The sequence below is a fragment of the Gigantopelta aegis genome, chromosome 2, assembly GCF_016097555.1.
Source record: "Gigantopelta aegis isolate Gae_Host chromosome 2, Gae_host_genome, whole genome shotgun sequence".
NCBI classification, from domain to species: Eukaryota; Metazoa; Mollusca; class Gastropoda; order Neomphalida; family Peltospiridae; genus Gigantopelta; species Gigantopelta aegis.
In genome coordinates this window covers 46,474,633-46,496,982 of record NC_054700.1, presented here as the reverse complement: position 1 = coordinate 46,496,982, position 22,350 = coordinate 46,474,633, and the positions used below count along the sequence as shown (strand labels likewise).

Here is a 22,350-nt window from a genome sequence, read left to right as displayed (position 1 = left end):
GGATTATGTTGAATACTATTCTATTGGATTATGTTGAATACTATTCTATTGGATTATGTTGAATACTATTCTATTGGATTATCGTTTCTTGTCTTCTTTCGCCATTAATATTTGTGGGTGGTGTTGTTTTTTTTGGTTTGGTATTCTATTCTTACGCCAGCGAGACAAGGACCTGCCGTTAAGTGGAATAGGGCTTAGCGCCAATGCTTGAGTAGCACAACACTCCAAACACACGTAGCTGGCGCATAATATAATTTAGAAGCGCTGTACCTTCTCGTGGCCAGCTGACACATTTATGTCGACGTACAACAATATTCTGCCTTTACATTTCCACAGAACGCTTCACTGCTCGCTATGGCTGTCGTGTTGTGCTATGGTCTTTACGGGTGTTCAGAAGACCGCTGTAACTAACCACGTATATATATATATACAGTCCTACCGGACTCTGCTGAAATAGGGTCAGCAGAAAGAAAGTATAACAACTCCACGAAACACTGAACATGTGAATGATAATTAAGATTCGAGTGATGGGAAAGTTATTTGGAGAGAACTAGAGTAACTGACGGAGAAGTGAAGTAAACAACGATTGCGTGCTCAAGGGTGCTAGGTCTTCCGAAGGAGCAATGGGGAAGTTGACGGTGTTTGAAATAGTCCTTACAAATGTCGGCGGGATTTGTCACGCCGGCGGAGAGGTTCTTGGCCAAGTTGTGGTAGAGGTAACGAAAGATTTACAAGTTCAAGGTAATTATAGTGCTGCAGCAGCAGGGGCCACCCAAAACGGCACGGCTTATCCACACCATTGGTGCAACAGTATCTGGTTTAGTTTTTTAATAGCTGAATATATCTTTTGTGTGTGTGTGTATCTCTCTCTCTCTCTCTCTCTCTCTCTCTCTCTCTCTCTCTCTCTCTCTCTCTCTCTCTCTGTGTGTGTGTATTCTTCAGGGCCGTACTCTCCGGGGGGGGGGGGAGGGGGGCAAGGAGAGGGGCAATTGCCCCCCTGCGAATGTCACCTTTTTTTACTCCGGAAAATAGCATACACATCTCGGGGTTTAATTTGTATAGTGTTTAATTTAAAAAAAATAAAAAGTAGTGCCCCCTCCCCCCTAGGATTTTGATCAGGGTACGGCCCTGTTCATAATTTATTTGCATTACCGGTACTACCAACGTTGACACCCAAATAGCCGATTCATGCATCTTTCGTGCTGGGTGTCGTTAAATATCTATTTATTCATTAATTTACAACAAAAGTTAACAGCTATATAGGTTTCCAAACAAATCACTGCGCTTAATCTAATTGTGTGAGTAAAATGTCAGGGCCGCAGCTAGCAACTGCCCCCCCCCCCCCCCCCCCGCCAAAAAAAAATAAATCCGGAAAACATAGAAAATTCTCTTCTTAACCGTGTAAGGAGTTTTAGACTATTAGCTACTCAGTTGCCCCCCCCCCCCCCCAAACAAAAACTCCTAGCTTCGACCATGAATGTGAATAGAATGATGGAGGGGGCGGGGCAGTTGATCTTTCGACCCTGAATGTGAATAGAATGATAGAGGGGGCGGGGCAGCTGACCGTTCGACCCTGAATGTGAATAGAATGATGGAGGGGGCGGGGCAGCTGACCCTGAATGTGAATAGAATGATGGAGGGGGCGGGGCAGCTGACCCTGAATGTGAATAGAATGATGGAGGGGGTGGGGCAGCTGACCTTTCGAGTACAGGGTCTAGAGAACGTGATGCCGGTTGAAAACAGTTTATATTGTACGTTGGGTTTTTTGTTGTTGTTGTTGTTGTTGTTGGGTTGGTGAGTGTTTTGTTTTGTTTCGGTTTTGTTGTTATTGTTTTGTTGTTTTGTTTTTAAATAAAATATAGTCATAGCAATACTCTGAATAGAGTGTAAAGTTGTTAACATAATTTCTATATAAATGAAGAAAAAAAGGCTTGGTAATAAATAGAGTAGCAAAGTCAGTACAACTTATCAAATTTATATCCCTCGTGAAATATTGTTCAATTGTCACTCGCTGTTTAAGCTCGAGACAACTGGAAATTATTTCATTCGTTAACTCGTTTATTATCCGACACACACACACAGAGAGAGAGAGAGAGAGAGAGAGAGAGAGAGAGAGAGAGAGAGAGAGAGAGAGAGAGAGAGAGAGAGAGAGAGGAAGAGAGAGAGAGAGAGAGAGAGAGAGAGAGAGAGAGAGAGAGAGAGAGAGAGAGAGCAAGAAAGAAAAAGAAAGTGTGTGTGTTTATGTGCGCGCGTTATATTGTGTGCATGTGTGTTTGTGTAATTGCGTGTATTTGTGTTTGTATGCATGCATGTGTATATAAGCGAAGGGGTGGGGGAGGGGGGTAAGACAGAATACGAGCGAGATAAAAGGAAAATAAATATGTGGCTGGAATAATGCACAGTGTTGTGAGAATGTGTTCTGCTCTAGCTCACTGGTATATATTATATAGTATACTTGTCTAGCATTAAAAGTTAAAAAGTTTGTTTTGTTTAATGACACCACTGGAACACATTTATCTATTAATCATTAGTTGTTGAATGTCAAATATTTAGTAATTCTGACACGTGGTCTTCACAGGAAACCCACTACATTTTTCTCATTAGTAGCAAGGGATCTTTCGTTAATCTCTGTCAGGGACAAGCCTACAAAATTAGTGATATGTTGGGCCAGTCATACGTGCTTAAACCACGATGGCACGATAATCAACTATGGAAACAACTACATTTAATGAAAAAAAAATGATTGAACCAAAAAAAATTAATAAGAAAAAAATAAATGAATGAATGAATGAGTGAATATATGAATGAAGAAATGAGTGAAGAAATAAGTGAATAAATGAGTGAATAAATGAATGAAGAAATGAGTGAAGAAATAAGTGAAGAAATGAGTGAATAAATGAATGAAGAAATGAGTGAAGAAATAAGTGAATAAATGAGTGAAGAAATAAGTGAATAAATGAATGAAGAAATGAGTGAAGAAATAAGTGAATAAATGAGTGAAGAAATAAGTGAATAAATGAATGAAGAAATAAGTGAATAAATGAATGAAGAAATAAGTGAATACATGAGTGAAGAAATAAGTGAATAAATGAATGAAGAAATAAGTGAATAAATGAATGAATATGTGAATGGATGAATGAACTGCTAGATTATGGCGATAGAGTATACGACAATACATGTATTATAACGTATGTGTCATTTATATTGTCCTGCACTGTAATGAGCAATATTCCAGATGTGACCAGGTTGGGTGTGAAAAAAAAACACAATTGTATTTTATTATTCCGTTAGGGAGAGTGACTCATAAATCAATACTGATAATTGTGTTGGTAACGTTATTCCGTGTAATTATTTGCGAATACAAAACACAATCACAAGTGTCTCTTAAAAGGTTTTATAACAATTTCAGTAATATTGATCTGTGATATTTATACATACTAGTATAGATTCCCCCCCCCCCCCCAACACACATTCTGTGTTCCTCGTCATGGTTCAATTGTTATGTTATATACATTTTTTTAATCTGAAATTTGTTTTGTTTAACGACAAAAATAGAGCAAATAAACTGATGTATTAATCATCGGCCACTGGATGTGAAACATTTGTTAATTCTGATATACATGTATAGTCTTGGAGGAAATCCGCTACATTTTCTTTTTCATTGACAGCACGTGTTTTGTTTGTTATGTGCACTTTGCCTCAGACAGGACAACACATATCACTGCCTTTGATAGACCAGTCGTAGGGTACCTGTTTTTGCCTCAGACAGGGCAACACATACCACGGCCTTTGACAGACCAGTCGTAGGGTACCTGTTTTGCCTCACAGGATAACACATACCACGGCCTTTGACAGACGAGTTGTAGGGTACCTATTTTTGCCTCAGACAGGATAACACATACCACGGCCTTTGACAGACCAGTCGTAGGGTATCCGTTTTGCCTCAGACAGGATGACACATACCACGACCTTTGACAGACCAGTCGTAGGGTATCCGTTTTGCCTCAGACAGGATGATGCATACCATGGCCTTTGACAGACGTAGGGTATCTGTTGGGGAGGGGGAAATAAAACCAAACAGAGAATGGGTCCACCGAGAGAATTCGATACTACGATCAACTCGCCCCTAGGCGAGCGCTCTACGGACAGAACTAGACCACATCTTATGTACAGTTGTTATACAATTTGGGGGGTGGGACGTAGCCCAATGGTAAAGCGCTCGGTTAATGCGCAGTTGCAAAAAAAAGAGTTTTATTTAACGACGAACTCAACACATTTTATTTACGGTTATATGACGTCAGACATATGGTTAAAGGGACATTCCTGAGTTTGCTGCAATGTTTTAAGATGTTTCCAACTAATAAAATATTTCTACGATTAAACTTACATATTAAATATATTTTCTTGTTTAGAATATTAGTGGCTGTATATTAATCGTGTTTCTGATCGTTCTAATGTTTGTACTAGGTTAATGTTTTTTGAAGACAAAATCCAGTTTGGGCTTCTTACAAATATTAAGACGACCAGAAACACGTTGAATATACAGACAATGATATTCTAAACAAAACAAAATATTTAATATGTAAGTTTAATCGTAGAAATATTTTATTAGTCGGAAACATCTTACAATGCAGCAAACTCAGGAATGTCCCTTTAAGAACCACACAGATATTGAGAGAGAAAACCCGCTGTCGCTACTTCATGGGCTACTCTTTTCGATTAGCAGCAAGGGATCTTTTATATGCACAATCACACAGACAGGGTAGTACATACCACGGCCTTTGATATACCAGTCGTAGTGCACTGGCTGGAACGAGAAATAGCCCAATGGGCCCACCGACGGGGATCGATCCCAGACTGCACCACGACTGATACTGATATGTGCTATCCTGTCTGAGGGATGGTGCTTATAAAAGATCCCTTGCTACTAATGGAAAAATGTAGCGGGTTTCCTCTCTATGGCTGTGTTAAAATGACCATATGTTTGTCTTCCAACAGCCGATGATTAATAAATCAATGTGCTCTAGTGGTGTCGTTAAACAAACCAAACTTCTTCTTATACAATTTGAGTAACAATGTTCACTGAAGGTTGAAACCACTGTATAGTATTGTACACTGTTTTCCAGACCTGGGTATTGGCTCAGTGCTAGAAAGCTTGCATTTATTCCATTTTAACTTATTTTCGTGCTTATTCAAACACGTTGTCCTGGGCACACACCTCAGCTATCATCTGGGCTGTCTGTCCAGGACAGTGGGTTAGGTGTTAGTTGATTAGTGGTTAGTGAGAGAGAAGAGGGTGTAGTGGCTTTACATCTACCCATTGAGTCGTTAAAACTCGCTCTGAGTTGGAGCCGGTATCGGGCTGCGAACCCTGTACCTACCAGCCTTATGTCCGATGGCTTAACCACGACGCCACCGAGGCCGGTGAAAGTTTGCATATGGGGTTGTCGAATCTTCTCGATAGACTAGTCTTGTCACTTTTCGGGGCTGGATCTAGCAGTCTGCAGAGCGCACGCCAAATGTGGTTACATCGCAATATGGAACCACCTCAGTGGCTCACTACAAAGACCTTGGTATGTGCTGTCCTGTCTGTGGGATGGTGCATATAAAAGATAACTTGCTTGTAATGGAAAAAATGTAGCGGGTTTCCTCTGAAGACTACGAGTCATGATTACCAAATGTTTGATATACAATAGTCAATAATAAATAAATCAATGTGTTCTAGTGGTGTCGTTAAACAAAACATATTTAACTCCCCCACGCGCCCCATCCCAAAAGGTGTCTCACGGCTGTTACATTTAACGCCATGATACGCACTGACGTGTCTAAGGGAAAGTATATATAAAACTAAAACTATCGCTACTTTTCTTCTTCTTCTTCTTCCTTTGTTGGGGGAGGGGGGCGGCGGATGCAACAGTAGCCTCTGTGATGGCAGCGGTTTCCCCCCTCTCGATCATGTGTCAAAGGTTAGAAATAACCACAAATCAGACACCAAAACAGCCGTAGTGTAAAATGTGCTGAAGTGCCGTTAAACAAACATTCCTTTTATTTCCGTGTTTCATCAACTCCGTAACCAAGTTGGCCCCCCCGCCATGCTGGTTTAATTTGACACCAACCTCTTAATTTTTCAAGAGTATGCTCGTCATCGCGAAATTACGACCCCGCAATACTTGCAGAATTGGGCAACTTTCCATAATACGTGCAAAATGAAAGCATAAACTCTGCGATCAGCCACGAGAATTTCTCACATAAAAATATTGGACCCATTTTGTCTCCAAGCCCGAGTACTCATTTTGCTATAGTTTATGTAAAATATCTGTTATCGGCGAACTCGAAAATTATCAAGGTAATGGAATTTAGCGTCAAACATCGCGCTATTTGTGTATTAGAGCGGGAATCTTTGCCTACCCGGTGGTAGACAGCCAATCAGGCACGGCGGAGGAGGCTGGGCTTAACCAATATTATTGGTAGTTAGTCTTAAGGCAGAAATTAATTTTACTTGTAGACATCCAGTTTTCACTGCCCGAATCCCCTAGAAACTCTGCAGACTCGATCTCAGTCACCACCCGCCCCACTCCCTAATGTCTACTTGCTTTCACCATGCCTGCATTCCGTGTTTTCTCTATACAGTTATCTCTGACGGCAGAAAGCGATCATAACCGTCCAAATGTCCGCCTAGCTCTCAAAATAATGACAGACTACTCGGGCTATTGGTCTCCCAGATTCAAAGAATTCGAATTTATGAGTAGGCGAATTAAACAGTGTACTCTCCCAAAAAACAGTGTTCGCTCGATGCGCGGTCGGTGTGGGATCGATCCCCGTCGGTGGGCCCATTGGGCTATTTCTCGTTCCAGCCAGTGCACCACGACTGGTATATCAAAGGCCGTGGTATGTACTACCCTGTTTGTGGGATGGTGCATATAAAAGATCCCTTGCTGCTAATCGAAAAGAGTAGTCCATGAAGTGGCGACAGCGGGTTTCCTCTCTCAATATCTGTGTGGTCCTTAACCATATGTCTGACGTCATATAACCGTAATCAAACTGTGTTGAGTGCATCGTTAAATAAAACATTTCTTTCTTTCTTTATACAGTTATCTCTGAATGAAGAGAGCGATCACAACCGTCCAAATGTCCGTCTAGCTCTCAAAATAATGACAGAGTACTCAGGCTATTGGTCTCCCAGATTCAAAGAATTCGTATTTATGAGTAGGCCAATTAAACAGTGTACCCCCCCCCCCCCCCCCCCCCCCCCCGAAACAAAAAGAAGAAACGCAGAATGCTTGATTTAGTTTTAATATAAATGACAGTTTTACACAATGATGTTCAAATCATTAATATAATGCCAGTTGGTGATCCAAACATATTACCTTTGTTACAATCGCCAAAACGAAGCTGCCAAGAAATAAGTAATTTGCAAAAACATTCTTACGTACAAATCACATTACGTGTACGTGCGCGTGAAAAAAATAAATACCAGTGCTATAAGAATGCAGGTGTTTGGGTTTTGTTACTACTTGTCCTCATTATTTTGGTTAGTGCACAACATCAAACACATGCCGCGCCTGAGTGAAGCACAACTAAACAACGCCATCGGTCGTGTTTCAAGCAGGCGAATACAGAAATACGTTCCGCGAGCCGTGTTTGGCTAAACGTTTGCAAACTGATATGACTGATTCCCAAAGAGGTAATTCCGTTTACTATACAGCGTAAAAACCCTGCTAGAAAGCGTTCGCGACAAACTTATTCCGGGTTGGCCGGCAGCAAGGCCGTTCCATGTATCTCTAAGCACCATACTATTGAGATTGTGATATCGGCGATACCCAGCGACACGTGAGCTTTAACGGTTCTTTGCGTGGGCGTATGGTCACTACACCGACTTGTTTCATTTCATTTCATTTCAACTTATTTTCGTCCTTATATCCAATCAAGCACGCTGTTCTGGGCACACACCTCGGCTATCTGGGCTGTCTGTACAGGACAGAGGGTTAGGTAATAGTGGTTAGTGGCTAGTGAGAGAGAAGAGGGTGTAGTGGTCTTACACCTACCCATCGAGTCGTTCAAAACTCGCTCTGGGTGGGAGCCGGTACCGGGCTGCGAACCCTGCACCTACCAGCCTTTTGTCCGATGGCTTAACCACAATATCACCGAGGCCGGTCCGACTTCTCTAACACTATTCACTAACAATTAACCTTCTGGGATTTGCTTAAGTGCTTAAGGTACATTGTAGTTATGCACTTAAGAAGGTGACCTTAGCGCACCAAGATCGCTTCGTGGGTCGGGGCCCTGACTGGGGACAGCCTGTTTAAAACTTAATTGGATATAAGCACGAAAATAACTTGAAGCGAAGGATATCGGTTCAGATGGTGCGGAACAGTCTGCGTATGACCTATTAGATTTAATTTTTTACTCAACCACATCGCCGACTACGACGTCATTGTAGAGTCAAGCAGTCCACATAGTATGGCCACAAACTGCGATGGAGTGTGGTTTAGTTAACGACTTTCGTGCTGACGGAAGGTGTTGTAGTGAAGGTACATAGGCCAGTGGTAAAGCGCTGGCTTGATGCGCGATCGGTTTGGGATCGATCCCCGTCGGTGGGCCCATTGGGCTATACCTCGTTGCAGCCAGTGCACCACGACTGGTATATCAAAGGCCGTGGTGTGTGCTATCCTGTCTGTGGGATGGTATATAGAAAAGATCCCTTGCTATTAATGGGAAAAAAGGTAGCAGGTTTCCTTTCTAAGACTATATGTCAAAATGACCAAATGTTTGACATCAAATAACCGATGATTAATAAATCAATGTGCTCTAGTGGTGTCGTTAAACAACACAAACTGTCACTTTGTAGTGAAGGTTATATTGCAACCTGCTACAGTGAAACCCCTCTAAACCGGACACCCTCGGGACCAAGTAAAATGTCCGGTGTTAAGAGGTATCCGGTTTACTGATTTAAAAAAAAAAAGGACCGTGACAAATGTCCGGTTTTGAGGGAATTCCGGTTTACAGAGGGTCCGGTTTTGAGAGGTTTTATGAAGAGGAGATTAAAAGATGGTGGTAGTGTGATTGTGTGAGCAGCCATTTCACATCCTGCCAGGACCAACCCGATTCACATTTAAGGCAGCTCGACGGTAAAGAAGAAGAAAATGTTTTATTTAACGACACACTCAACACATTGTATTTGCGGTTATATGGCATCGGACATATGGTTAAGCACCACACGGATATTTAGGGAGGAAACTCGCTGTCGCCACTTTATGGGCTAGCAGCAAGGGATCTTTTATATGCATCATCCCACAGACAGGGTAGCACATACCACGGCTTTTGATATACCAGTCGCGGTGCACTGACTGGAGCGAGAAATAGTCGAATGGGCCCACCGACGGGGATCGATCCTAGACCGACCGCGCATCAAGCAAACGCTTTATCACTGGTCTACGTACCGCCCCCCCCCCCCCCCCCCCCCCCCCCCCCGGTGAAGAAATACGACACGAAATTCCGCAGCCACGTGTTGTTCCTATTATGAATAACGCCAACGTTGCAATTCAGTACAACTATGCAAGACCGCATACCTTCGCAACAATAACATTCAAGTCCTGTCATGGTCCACTACATTCTCTGATTTGTACTCCACAGAACATGTGGGTAGCTCGAGAGTTAGACGGACACTTCAACGGTTTGATGCCCAGTGGTAAAGCGTTCGCCTGATGCGCGGTCGGCCTAGGATCGATCTCCGTCGGTGGACCTATTGGATTATTTCTCGTTCCAGCCAGTGCTCCACAAATGGTGTTACACAGGCCGTGTCTGTGGGATGGAGCATACCTTTGTGGTCCATAACAATATGTCTGACGCCATATAACCGTAAATAAAATATGTTGAGTGCGTCGTTAAATAAAACATTGCCTTCCTGTTTTTTTCGAATGGCAGAGTATTCGGGCTAATCTGTGGAAGAGTTGGATGGTCGACTGAGTCGGCATCAACCACAGCCACAGAATCTTGTACAGTTGGCAGTGACACTATAGGAAGAGTGCGACCCCGTTATACAACAGGGGCGAGATGTAGCCCAGTGGTAAAACGCTCGCTTGATGCGCGGTCGGTTTGGGATCGATCCCGTCATTGGGCTATTTCTCGTTCCAGCCAGTGCACCACGACAGTTAAACAGTGTGCATTTATAGGATATATATATGGGGATCGATCCCGGTCGGTGGGCCCATTGAGCTATTTCGCGTTCCAGCCAGTGCACCATGACTTGTATATCAAAGGCCATGGTATGTACTACCCTGTCTGTGGGATGGTGCATATAAAGGATCCCTTGCTGCTAACCGAATAAAGTAGCCCATAAAGTGGCGACAGCGGGTTTCCTCTCTCAAACCGGCCTCGGTGGCGTCGTGGTAGGCCATCGGTCTACAGGCTGGTAGGTACTGGGTTCGGATCCCAGTCGAGGCATGGGATTTTTAATCCAGATACCAACTCCAAACCCTGAGTGAGTGCTCCGCAAGGCTCAATGGGTAGGTGTAAACCACTTGCACCGACCAGTGATCCATAACAGGTTCAACAAAGGCCGTGGTTTGTGCTATCCTGCTTGTGGGAAGCGCAAATAAAAGATCCCTTGCTGCTAATCGGAAGAGTAGCCCATATAGTGGCGACAGCGGGTTTCCTCTCAAAATCTGTGTGGTCCTTAACCATATGTCTGACGCCATATAACCGTAAATAAAATGTGTTGAGTGCGTCGTAAAATAAAACATTTCTTCTTCCTCTCTCAATATCTGTGGTGTCCTTAACCATATGTCTGACGCCATATAACCGTAAATAAAGTGTGTTGAGTGCGTCGTTAAAACATTTCCTTCCGATGATTAGTAAATCAATGTGCTCTAGTGGTGGTGTTAAACAAAACTTATTTTCTTTGTGTGTGTTTTTCAGAGCTGAGTGTTGAGTGTGATGGGCGGTCCCAGGTGTTCTGTATTGACACGTCCAAGTCGACCGTCATTGAAGGACACCCGGCTATCGCCATTCCCCACGCCGACGAAGAGGTGTACATCTGTACCTCGACCATTCTCTGTGGCAGGCAAGGTAAAGGTAAGATAACCAGGACAGGATGCTTATACAGAAACTGATTTAACAGGGCCGTACGAAGGGGGCGGGGGTGGGAGTGGAATTAGTGGGGGTTGCGAAGGGTGCGCCCCCTCCCCCGAATTACCATATTTAGATAACGTTGTATTAATGGGTTTAAAAAAGAAAAGAAAAGAAGACATTGTTGGTCCCATCAAGAGGACTTCGCTTCTCCACCCCCCCATTAAAAATCCTGCGTACGGACCTGAGTAATACAGTGATAATCAATGCTTTTTTTTAGTCCCCTACCAGTCCAACCGAGGGGACCATGGCTTTCGTCTCCGTCCTTCTGTCCGTCTGTCTGTTTGTCAGACTGTCTATGTTTCTATCTGTTCGTCTTTCCAACATAGTTTTTCCGGACTCTTTTTCGCAATGCCTCAAGATATTAAGCTGAAATTTTGTGTGCAGCCTTAGCATATACAACTACAAATCAAGTTTGACTATCATGGCGATTTACCAATGTTGATAGAGTTATGACCCTTGAACTTAGGAGATATGAAAGTGTTTTTGGCCCAGTAGGAGAGATATATTAGCAATACTCTCAAACTGCTTGTCTAAGAGTCGCGACGTAGCCCAGTGGGAAAGCGCTCGCTTGATGCGCGGTCGGTTTGGAGCGAGGCCCATTGGGTTATTTCTCGTTCCAGCCAGTGTACCACGACTGGTATGTGTTATCTTGTCTGTGGGATGGTGCTTATAAAATATCCCTTGCTTTTAATGGAAAAATGTAGACTAATGTCAAAAGACTATATGTCAAAATTACCAAACTTTTTGTATTCTCTCATCCCCCCCCCCCCCGCCCCAACCTGTGCCCCACGGCAGGTATATCAAGGCCATGGTATGTGCTATCCTGTCTGGGGAAAATGCATATATATATATATATATATATATATATATCAGATTCCATGCTACTAATGATTTTTTTTTAGCGGGTTCCGTCTGAAGGCTACAACACTAGCTCTCAAATGGTAGAGCACTCGGACCTGCATCCAGTCTAGACGCCCTCATTGAAACTTATTTGTATTTCGGGGTTGTTGCTTTTTATCCGGTCCGCACACAAGCGCCACATCCAGACTATATAAGCATTTAGTCTGTTTCTTTTTGTGCATCAATTCACTCTTTTTCTTGGATGTCTGTTTATGACTGTACACGCTGCATTTCAGAAAATGGTTGTTTAAGGAAAGGAAGACACGTGTTCGACTTCACGTTCCACATTCCGCCACACAGCCCGAACTCGTACGAGGGAGAGTTCGGGTATGTCCGGTACATGCTGAGGGCGCGGCTCAAGAAATCGTGGGAAGAAGAAAACGTGACACGAAAAATCCGAGTAATCGCCAAGCTCGACCTCAACACCATCTCCCACGTAAACGTGAGTCATAGTCTCCGTATAAGCACTACACCACGACTGGTATATCAAAAACCGTGGTATGTACTACCCTGGCTGTGGCATGGCGCATATAAAAGATCCCTTGCTACTATTCGAAAAGAGTAGCCCATGAAGTGGCGACAGCGGGTTTCCTCTCTATATCTGTGTGGTCCTTAGCCATATGTCTGACGCCATATAACCGTAAATAAAATGTGTTGAGTGCGTCGTTAAATAAAACATTTCCTGTTCCGTATAAGCACTAGTACATGTAGCATCAACACCAAGACTGGTGCATTAATTACCGTGGTATGTGTTGTCCTATCTGTGGGATGGTGGATATAAAAGATCCCTTGCTAGTAATGGAAAAATGAAGCGGGTTTCCTCTCTAAGACTATATGTCAGAATTACCAAATGTTTGACATCCAATAGCCGATGATTAACATGTCAGTGTGCTCTAGTGATATATTATTTTTAAAAAGAGGAGGAAAAAACACCCTCTAATGTAGCATCAAATAGGTCTGAAACTGAAAAAAACTGTTACTTACCTGCTACTGGGTCACCATCAAATTATTAGTTACATATATAATGGCAAGTTAAGAACACACTGCACGCAATTAAAGTACCAAGCGAATACAATGCCCTACAAATGATCTGCCATAAAAAAGAATTAAATTAAAACAAACAAGTAACCCCCTCCCCCCCCCCCCGCAAAAAAAAACAAACAACAACAATCGCCTAATATTGCACTATACAATTGTTGTATTCCCCAAAATCAAAGAACAAAACCCTCAATGAATGAATGAATGAATGAATGTTTAACGTCACCACAGATGCGTTTCGTGCTGGGGTGCTGTTAAACATTCATTGCTATTCATTGGTTGTGTTGTTTTTCTTCTCTTTTCCCTATTTGTGATGTGTGCGTGCATGTGTGTGTGTGTCTGTGCGAGCGCGCGTATGTATCAAACCGTCCTGGAGAAAATCCTCAAATTCGGGCAAAAAACAATTGAGAAATTCGGAAAAAATTAGCTGGCCTGAACACTTTTCACCGTGTATTTTCATTAGTCTACCCAAAATATTAGTTGTAACCCACGTAAAATGCTTAGCGCTTCATTTGCAACCCTATATAGCTGTATGGCAGTAATGCTGTTATGAATAAACGTTGTAATCCCTCCCCCCTCACCATCAAAAATGGGAGCCCATACGCCTATGTGTGTGTGTGTGTGTGTGTGTGTGTGTGTGTGTGTTTGTGTGTGTTTGTGTGCGCGCGCGTGTCCGTGTGCGTGTCAAACAATTGCGGAGTGCAGTGTGTTGACCAATCTGATGTGTTTGTGTTATTTCAGGAGCAGATCGAGAGATCGGAGGAGATGACCACCTCATCACTGTTCTCTCAACAGGGTGTGTGTCACAGCGCCCTGCGGCTCGACCGACAGGGCTATGTCCCAGGAGAGATAATCCCGCTCAGCCACATCGTCCATAACAACACGGCACGTGATATGGTTGTCTCCCTTGAATTGCGAATGGTTTGTAATAAATTTATTGTTGTAGATGTTATGTTTGGGGGCGGTACGTAGCCCAGTAGTAAAGTGTTCGCTTGGTGCGCGGTCGGTCCTCGTCGGTGGATCTATTGGGCTATTTCTCGTTCCAGCCATTGCTCCACAACTGGTGTAACAAAGGCCATGGTATGTACCATGCTGTCTGTGGGATGGTGCATATAAAAGATCCCTTGTTGCTAATCGAAAAGACTAGCCCATGAAGTGGCGACAGCGAGTTTCCTCTCTCAATATCTGTGTGGTCCTTAACCATATGTCTGACGCCATATAACCGTTTTATATGTTTTATTTAACGACGCACTCAACACATTTTATTTACGGTTATATGGCGTCAGACATGGTGAGGAAACCTGCTGTCGCCACTTCATGGGCTACTCTTTTTGATTAGCAGGGATCTTTTATATGCACCATCCCACAGACAGGCTAGTACATACCACAGCCTTTGTTACACCAGTTGTGGAACACTGGCGGGAACGAGAAATAGCCCGACGGGGATCGATTCCAGACCGACTGCATCGAGCGAGCGATTTACCATTGGGCTACGTCCCGCCCCTAAATTATAAAGAGCTAAAAGTTCGATTTATTTAACGACACCACTAGAGCACATTGATTTATTAATCATCGGCTATTGGATGTCAGACATTTGGTAATTATGACACATAGTCTCAGAGAGGAAACCGGCTACATGTTTCCTAATGCAGAAAGAGATCTTTTATATGCACTTTCCTACAGACGGGAAAGCAAATACCACAGCCTTTGACCAGTTGTGCTGCACTGGTTGGAACGATAAAAAACTGTTAAAAGTTAAAAGCTTGATTTATTTAACAACACCACTAGGGCACATTGGTTTATTAATCATCGGCTATTGGATGTCAGACATTTGGTAATTTTTGACATACAGTCTTAGAGAGAAAACCCGCTAAAAATGTCCATTAGGATCAAGGATATTTTATATGCACCACAGACAGAATAGCATATACTAAGTTATTTACATAACTGCAAGTGTACGTTAGAGATATAGGAACGATATTTGGAGGGGAAGGGGGAGGGGGTGCACAACTTGTAGTGGGTGTTCACAGCCTCTAGGTTTTATCCTTTTTTAAAAGTACAGATGAACATACGTTTTCGTCCTCGAAGAGGGGAGGAAAACAGCCCCCCCCCCCGGCCCCCCGTTTCTACGGGCCTGGATATTAATACAGTTTTGTGTTAAATGTATTTTAAATTTTGATGAAAACAAATGTTTATATCTAAAAAAAAAAAAGCAAAAAAAAAGCGCAGATCCAAAGGAAATTTGTGTTTAGTGAGACATATAACATGTTGGTCGGAGTTTTGTGCCCTTCTATAACGTGGGGCGGGACGTAGCTCATGGGTAAAGTGCTCGCTTGATTCGCGGTCGGTCTAGGATCGATCCCCATCGGGGGCCCATTAGGCTATTTCTACCACGACTGGTAACTCAAAGGCCGTAGTATGTACTATCCTGTTTTTGGAACGATGCATACAAAATATATCTTGCTACTAATGGAACAATGTAGTGGGTTTCCTCTCTAAGACTATATGTCATAATTTCCAAATGTTTGACATCCAATAGCCGATGATTAAACTAATGTATTTCGATTAGTTTTAGGCGGACCGCACGCACGCGCCGTATCCAGTCAATATAAACCTTAATAGTTGTGGTCTGTAGCTACCCTCGGTTTACTAAATTCCAAAACTATATACGTAGCTCCCTTCTTTACTATTTCGGCGCACCGTTAAAAAATGCGCACCATTTCTCTTTCGACTCATCCTTCGGGACTCAAAATTCCATAGCACCAAACCACCCCTCCGCCTGTTACTGATCACAGTCGGACTGCAGGTGCTCCTTTGCACCTGACAGTGCAGGCGCCCCCCCCCCCCTCCCCTTTACCCTCCCCACCCCTTTCCTGTCCTGGACGGAGGAACCGGCTGAGGCCGACACCTGCGCCCAGGAAAGGCGTGCGCCACAACAGCTTGCTCTGAATGTGCATGTTGAACTCTCTGACCTGACCTGACCTGAACAAAAATAGTGGAAGTTTTTAAAGATGTTGACGTGTCGTTAAACCAATACCTGCAACCTGCAAACAAATACCTGCAACCTTTCTTTTATGATGATGTCAAACCAAAATGGACATCTTTCTTTGCTTGGTGTTGCAGTTGACGGAGTACCGCTGTCAGACGATAACCCACACGCTGAAAAACCGACTGCAGACGATCAAGTACCCGAAGGTTGCGGCTAGAAGTACGTTCGAGCAGCGAGAGAATGGCCTCAGGGTGCCGGCATGTCCGCCCTCCCATCTGCACGGATGTGGCATCATACACATTACTTACCAAGTCGTGGTGTGTAGCTTTCTTACATATATAACACTGCATAATCTAATGCTAGGGTAAGACTACCAAGTGTCACGACAAACTTGGCCAGCTTTCTTCTGTCACGACTTCTACGACTGTCCAGTTGCTAGTCTGGGCGCTCTTGCGACTCGATAACACATAGTTGTTTATACACGTGCGTTAACGATTATTTCAAGACATACGATTTGCTACCCCTAGGTGATGACCAAGGCCCCGTTCCACGAAGCAATCTTAGCACTAAGATCAACTTAAGTGCATAACTACTCTATGTACTTAAAGTGATCGTAGCGCTAAGATCGCTTCGTGGAATGGGGCCCAGGTCACCAATGCCATACGTCCAATAAAATAAACAGCACGGTAGAAATCGATTACACTGTGACGTATAGTTAACCTGGCAATCATGTGTCTGTGGCGCGTAAGGCAGCTATAAGTAAAACGGCTGTAAATAACTTTTAGTCGAAAAAGATGTTAAAATTTGCTTAAAACCTGGGGTGTTTTTTTTTGGATATGTAAGAAATAGAATAATACATTCGTGTCCGTTAGATACCAGTTATCTCAACTTCGTCATGACAGTTGATAGTCTGACCAAGCACAAGTGAAGAAAATTTGAAAATTCATCAAGGCAGCGGGTTCATTTTGTTTTGGTTTTCAACCCTTGTTCACGTGATAGGCTATTAAAACAAAAGCAATTTTTAAGCAACCCTAAATTATTGTCATCACTTCATTCAAATACTTTGGAAACGCCGTCATGTTCTATTTTGCCACCTTGGTGTTTTAAACCAACCAAATTAGTATTGGATCTTGTGCATCGGAAGAAACATTGCACAGGAAGAAGGAAGGAAATGTTTTATTTAACGACGCATTCAACACATTTTATTTACGGTTATATGGCGTCAGACATATGGTTAAGGACCACACATATATTGAGAGAGGAAACTCGCTGTCGCCACTTCATGGGCTACTCTTTCCGATTAGCAGCAAGGGATCTTTTATATGCATCATCCCACAGACAGGGTAGTACATACCACGGCCTTTGATATACCAGTCGTGGTACACAGGCTGGAACGAGAAATAAGCCAATGGGTCCATCCGACGGGGATCGATCCCAGAACGACCGCGCATCGAGAGGGCGCTTTACCACTGGGCTACGTCACGCCCCTAAACATTGCACAGATGCAGTTATTTTACAATCCAAGCCATGTACCGTGATTACATATTACAATACATGAAGCTAGAACATCACTTGGTTTGGATGGCGATACAAAGGTGTGTCTTTAGTTCCATTGCTAATAAAGATGTCATATTTTGTTGGGTATCAAGCCATGTACCGTGATTACATATTACAATACATGAAGCTAGAACATCACTTGGTTTGGATGGCGATACAAAGGTGTGTCTTTAGTTCCATTGCTAATAAAGATGTCATATTTTGTTGGGTATCAAGCCATGTACCGTGATTACATATTACAATACATGAAGCTAGAACATCACTTGGTTTGGATGGCGATACAAAGGTGTGTCTTTAGTTCCATTGCTAATAAAGATGTCATATTTTGTTGGGTATCAAGCCATGTACCGTGATTACATATTACAATACATGAAGCTAGAACATCACTTGGTTTGGATGGCGATACAAAGGTGTGTCTTTAGTTCCATTGCTAATAAAGATGTCATATTTTGTTGGGTATCAAGCCATGTACCGTGATTACATATTACAATACATGAAGCTAGAACATCACTTGGTTTGGATGGCGATACAAAGGTGTGTCTTTAGTTCCATTGCTAATAAAGATGTCATATTTTGTTGGGTATCAAGCCATGTACCGTGATTACATATTACAATACATGAAGCTAGAACATCACTTGGTTTGGATGGCGATACAAAGGTGCGTCTTTAGTTCCATTGCTAATAAAGATGTCATATTTTGTTGGGTATCAAGCCATGTACCGTGATTACATATTACAATACATGAAGCTAGAACATCACTTGGTTTGGATGGCGATACAAAGGTGTGTCTTTAGTTCCATTGCTAATAAAGATGTCATATTTTGTTGGGTATCAAGCCATGTACCGTGATTACATACAGTGGAACCTCGTTAGTCCGGACAGTATGGTTATTAAAAAAAACGTCCGGATTAACAAATTTCCGGATTACTGAAATGTACGTGATGAGTAATCTCCCTTGATTCACAAACAAACTAAAAACGACACATTTGATTTTTTTAACCAGACATTTCTTCAACCAGTTTTGTGTCTACTATTCAGTAGTGTACTGCCAGGTGCTTATCTTAAAGTTAGAAAATGCGATTAAATAAAATGAAATACTGTTTAAGACATGTTACATTGTTGATACTAAATGTTTGATTACTAGCGACAACAAGTTTAAAATTTTATTAGTCGTACCGGTTAATGTTGTAAACCTAGGCCACGTGGTTGAGTTCATTTCCACGAAGTGGGTACGTTGTTGAGGAATGCATATTGTTTCTCACTTGTATACAATCATTATTAGTTTAAAGTTTTTACGTTTACAGATTATATTTTATACATATAAAATGGCGAAATTATAATTAATTTTTGCTATATCTACTGATATAATACTAGCGCCGACATGATACATCCCTCCGCCCCTAGCACAGAAATATAACTCTCTCAAAACCGGCGTGAAACTGAATGAGCATTGTTCCACTTGTGAAAGAGTCGCGAGCCAGTGTTTTGATAGCAATAACATATAAAGACGTTTCCTTTGTCTTTATTTTGGGTGACTGGCAATACTCTTGAGTTGGACACCAAAACAATTATGAACAGTATTCAGTAATAAATCATACAGGTAAGTTAGGAGGGTAGTTACAATACGAGGTCATGGGGTACCGTAGGGTATGATCAAGAGTTACACACTTTTAAAAATAAAATACTTTTTTTTTTTCTCATAAAATAAAACAGCCAGTCTGGTCATAGATCAAAGAAATTATATTAAAAAAAACATCAAACACTTGTGAACACTTGTGCTCTATCTGACTAACACTAAATAAACACAGGTGAATGGTTAAATAAACTGCGGTGTGAAATCCCGTGCAGCCATTTTATCTCTGTCGATTCCTTGAGCGTTAATTGGCGGATTACTTGTATGTTCAATCAGCGGCGACCGGTCAAACGAAGCAATTTGCCTTTACTTTTTACAGTTGGTTCAGAATTATGACCGTCCGGTTCCGGAAGCTGAATATCCGGATTAACGAATAACTTTACTGGGTAGTCGTTTCGTTTTGTGATAAAACCGTCCGTAAGGTGAGGTTTCCGGAGTAATGGAGTCCGGACTAACGAGGTTCCACTGTATTACAATACATGAAGCTAGAACATCACTTGGTTTGGATGGCGATACAAAGGTGTGTCTTTAGTTCCATTGCTAATAAAGATGTCATATTTTGTTGGGTATCAAGCCATGTTGGTATTAAGGCAGGACCGGATTTAGACCTTGGGGGGCCCGGGACACTTCAGGTTCGGGGTCCCCTTAAGACAAGACATTAAATTACAAGACAAATAAAAAAATTAACTAAGTCCTGAGTCTGGGGGCCCCTCTGGCAGGGGGACCCGGGGCAAGTCTCCCCTTATAAATCCGACACTGCATTAAGGAAGAAAGGAAATGTTTTATTTAACGACGCACTCAACACATTTTATTTACGGTTATATGGCGTTGGACATATGGTTAGGGACCACACAGATATTGAGAGAGGAAACCCGCTGTCGCCACTTCATGGCGCACTGGCTGGAGCAAGAAATAGCCCAATGGACCCACCGACGGGGATCGATCCCAGACCGATCGCACACCACTGGGCTACGTACCGCCCACATTTTGTTGGAATGTAATCATCTGAAGTTATATTTAGCAACAGAAATATATTAGAGTGACAGTCTTTTAAATTCCATTCAGAATTAAAATTAAAATGTGTATACAGTTTTAAAATATACTTACTTTGATATTTTTATTGTGCTTTTACCCACAGCTCTTTGCATATTTTATATGTTCGTTTTTGTAAAGAAGTGATAACTTTGATGGCTAATATTTGAAGTTTTTTCCCCCAAAGACCGGCCTCAGTGGCGTAGTGTTTAGGCCATCGGTCTACAGGCTGGTAGGTACTGGGTTCGGATCTCAGTCGAGGCATGGGATTTTTAATCCAGATACCGAATCCAAATCCGCAAGGCTCAATGGGTAGGTGTAAACCACTTGCACCGACCAGTGATCCATAACTGGTTCAACAAAGGCCATGGTTTGTGCTATCCTGCCTTTGCGAAACGCAAATAAAAGACAGCGGGTTTCCTCTCAAAACCATGTCTGACGCCATATAACCGTAAATAAAATGTGTTGAGTGCGTCGTTAAATAAAACATTTCTTTCTTTCTTTTTTCCCCAAAGAAACGAACAATAATAAATAACAACCAACCCAAAAAAATTGTCGCAAGTGGATTCGTTCACACCTCTAAGCAAATCCTCCCCACTCTTCATTCATTTCAACTTATTTTCGTGCTTATATCCAATTACGGTTCAAGCACGCTGTCTGGACACACACCTCAGTTATCTGTGATGTCTGTCCAGGACAGTGGGTTAGTTTTTAGTAAAAGAGAAGAGGGTGTAGTCTTACACCTACATGTATCTACTCGCTCTGGGTGGGACCGGTACTTGGGCTGCGAACCCAGTACCTACCAGCCTTATGTCCGATGGCGTAACCACAACACCACCGCTCGAGGCCGGTCTCTCTCCACTCGGTGGACGAGCCCATGTTAATTAAGGTATTTACGTATATTCCTTATCTGTATACATTGTCTATCTGTAACGATGTATTTGCAGCTGAAGGTGAAACCCGCTCGACTATCTCTGAAACGCCTGCGGATCGCAGTAACGATAACGATCGGCACAGTTCCCCTACGGCGAGGTTCCCTGGTGACGGCTCTCGTAGGAAACAGACCGTCGGAACGACGCTGGCTAACCATGCGTAGGTTTATTCTCTCCGTCTCTTTCTATCTGCTTCTCTCCTCTCTCTCTCTCTCTCTCTCTCTCTCTCTCTCTCTCTCTCTCTCTGTGTGTGTGTGATAGAGAGTGTGTGTTTGTTGTAAAACGCTCGCCTGAGATGCGATGAGTCTCAGGGTCGATCTCCGTGTAGTCCTGTCTCCCTCCCCTCCCTCACTCTTCCTCCCTTTCTCAAGCAAATCTTCCCCGTGAAAATATGACTTAACCCCCTGATAAAGATCGCTGCTAAAATTTCATGTCATCAGTGTAGGCTGCAATAAATTCATAGTTCAACTTTTTTTTTCTTCTTGTCAACAGCGCCCCCTACTTACGAAGAAGTGATGGGTATGGCCGCTCAAAAAGCGCGGTCTCCACTTCGAGCCGATTCTCCCATTCTGACGTCACTTCCGGATTATGAGCCACTTCGCGCGCGTGCCAACACGGACTCGAGTATAGTGAAAGTTCAAAGAAGATGACAGAATGGTGGTACTGCTTGGGGCAGTGACAAAAGAAAAAGAAGAGCCCCCCCCCCCCCCCCACCCAAAAAAAGAAAAAAAGAAAAAAAAAAAGAGATGAGAAAATCCCTATCTGACTGTGATATTACCAGAATTATAGTTGGACAATGAACAAGATAACAAAATATGTTATAATTAAGAACTGTGTTCATGTAATAGAAGCACAAAATAAGCATAAAAATACTACATTAATCATGTGACACTGCAATAAATAATATGTAAACAAAACACCCACCACCCACAAACACCCCCCTCCAACCCCCCCCCCCATGTACATGATTATGTTAATCATAAGTTAACACCACATATATAACAATGATATCTATGTAACACTGCAGTACAATAAACGTGACCAGTTTTGTTAATCATTTGATACCTCCATGTAATTAATATGTAAATAAATAAGCTTTTTCAAGTGAAACCACACAATAATAAAATATGTAAAGACTA

The 22,350-nt window shown here is 42.5% G+C and overlaps 1 protein-coding gene across 1 annotated transcript; it reads left to right on the top strand.

Annotated features, from left to right (window-relative positions):
• The first annotated feature begins 47 nt into the window (after positions 1-47).
• On the top strand, positions 48-22,350 carry LOC121386339 (arrestin domain-containing protein 17-like). Its single transcript, XM_041517217.1, has 7 exons — positions 48-741; positions 10,918-11,073; positions 12,267-12,472; positions 13,810-13,989; positions 16,192-16,374; positions 21,227-21,371; positions 21,704-22,350. The coding sequence occupies exons 1-7, from the start codon at positions 624-626 to the stop codon at positions 21,859-21,861; spliced, it is 1,146 nt and encodes a 381-aa protein (XP_041373151.1). The 5' UTR covers positions 48-623; the 3' UTR covers positions 21,862-22,350.

What these genes read in the sequence shown, in the direction of transcription:
- LOC121386339 (XM_041517217.1), top strand. Translation starts at nt 624, where the DNA reads ATGGGGAAGTTGACGGTGTTTGAAATAGTCCTTACAAATGTCGGCGGG. An exon ending in GAAAGATTTACAAGTTCAAG is followed by an intron (nt 742 to 10,917) that starts GTAATTATAGTG and finishes TGTGTTTTTCAG; the next exon opens with AGCTGAGTGTTGAGTGTGAT. An exon ending in TCTCCCTTGAATTGCGAATG is followed by an intron (nt 13,990 to 16,191) that starts GTTTGTAATAAA and finishes TTGGTGTTGCAG; the next exon opens with TTGACGGAGTACCGCTGTCA.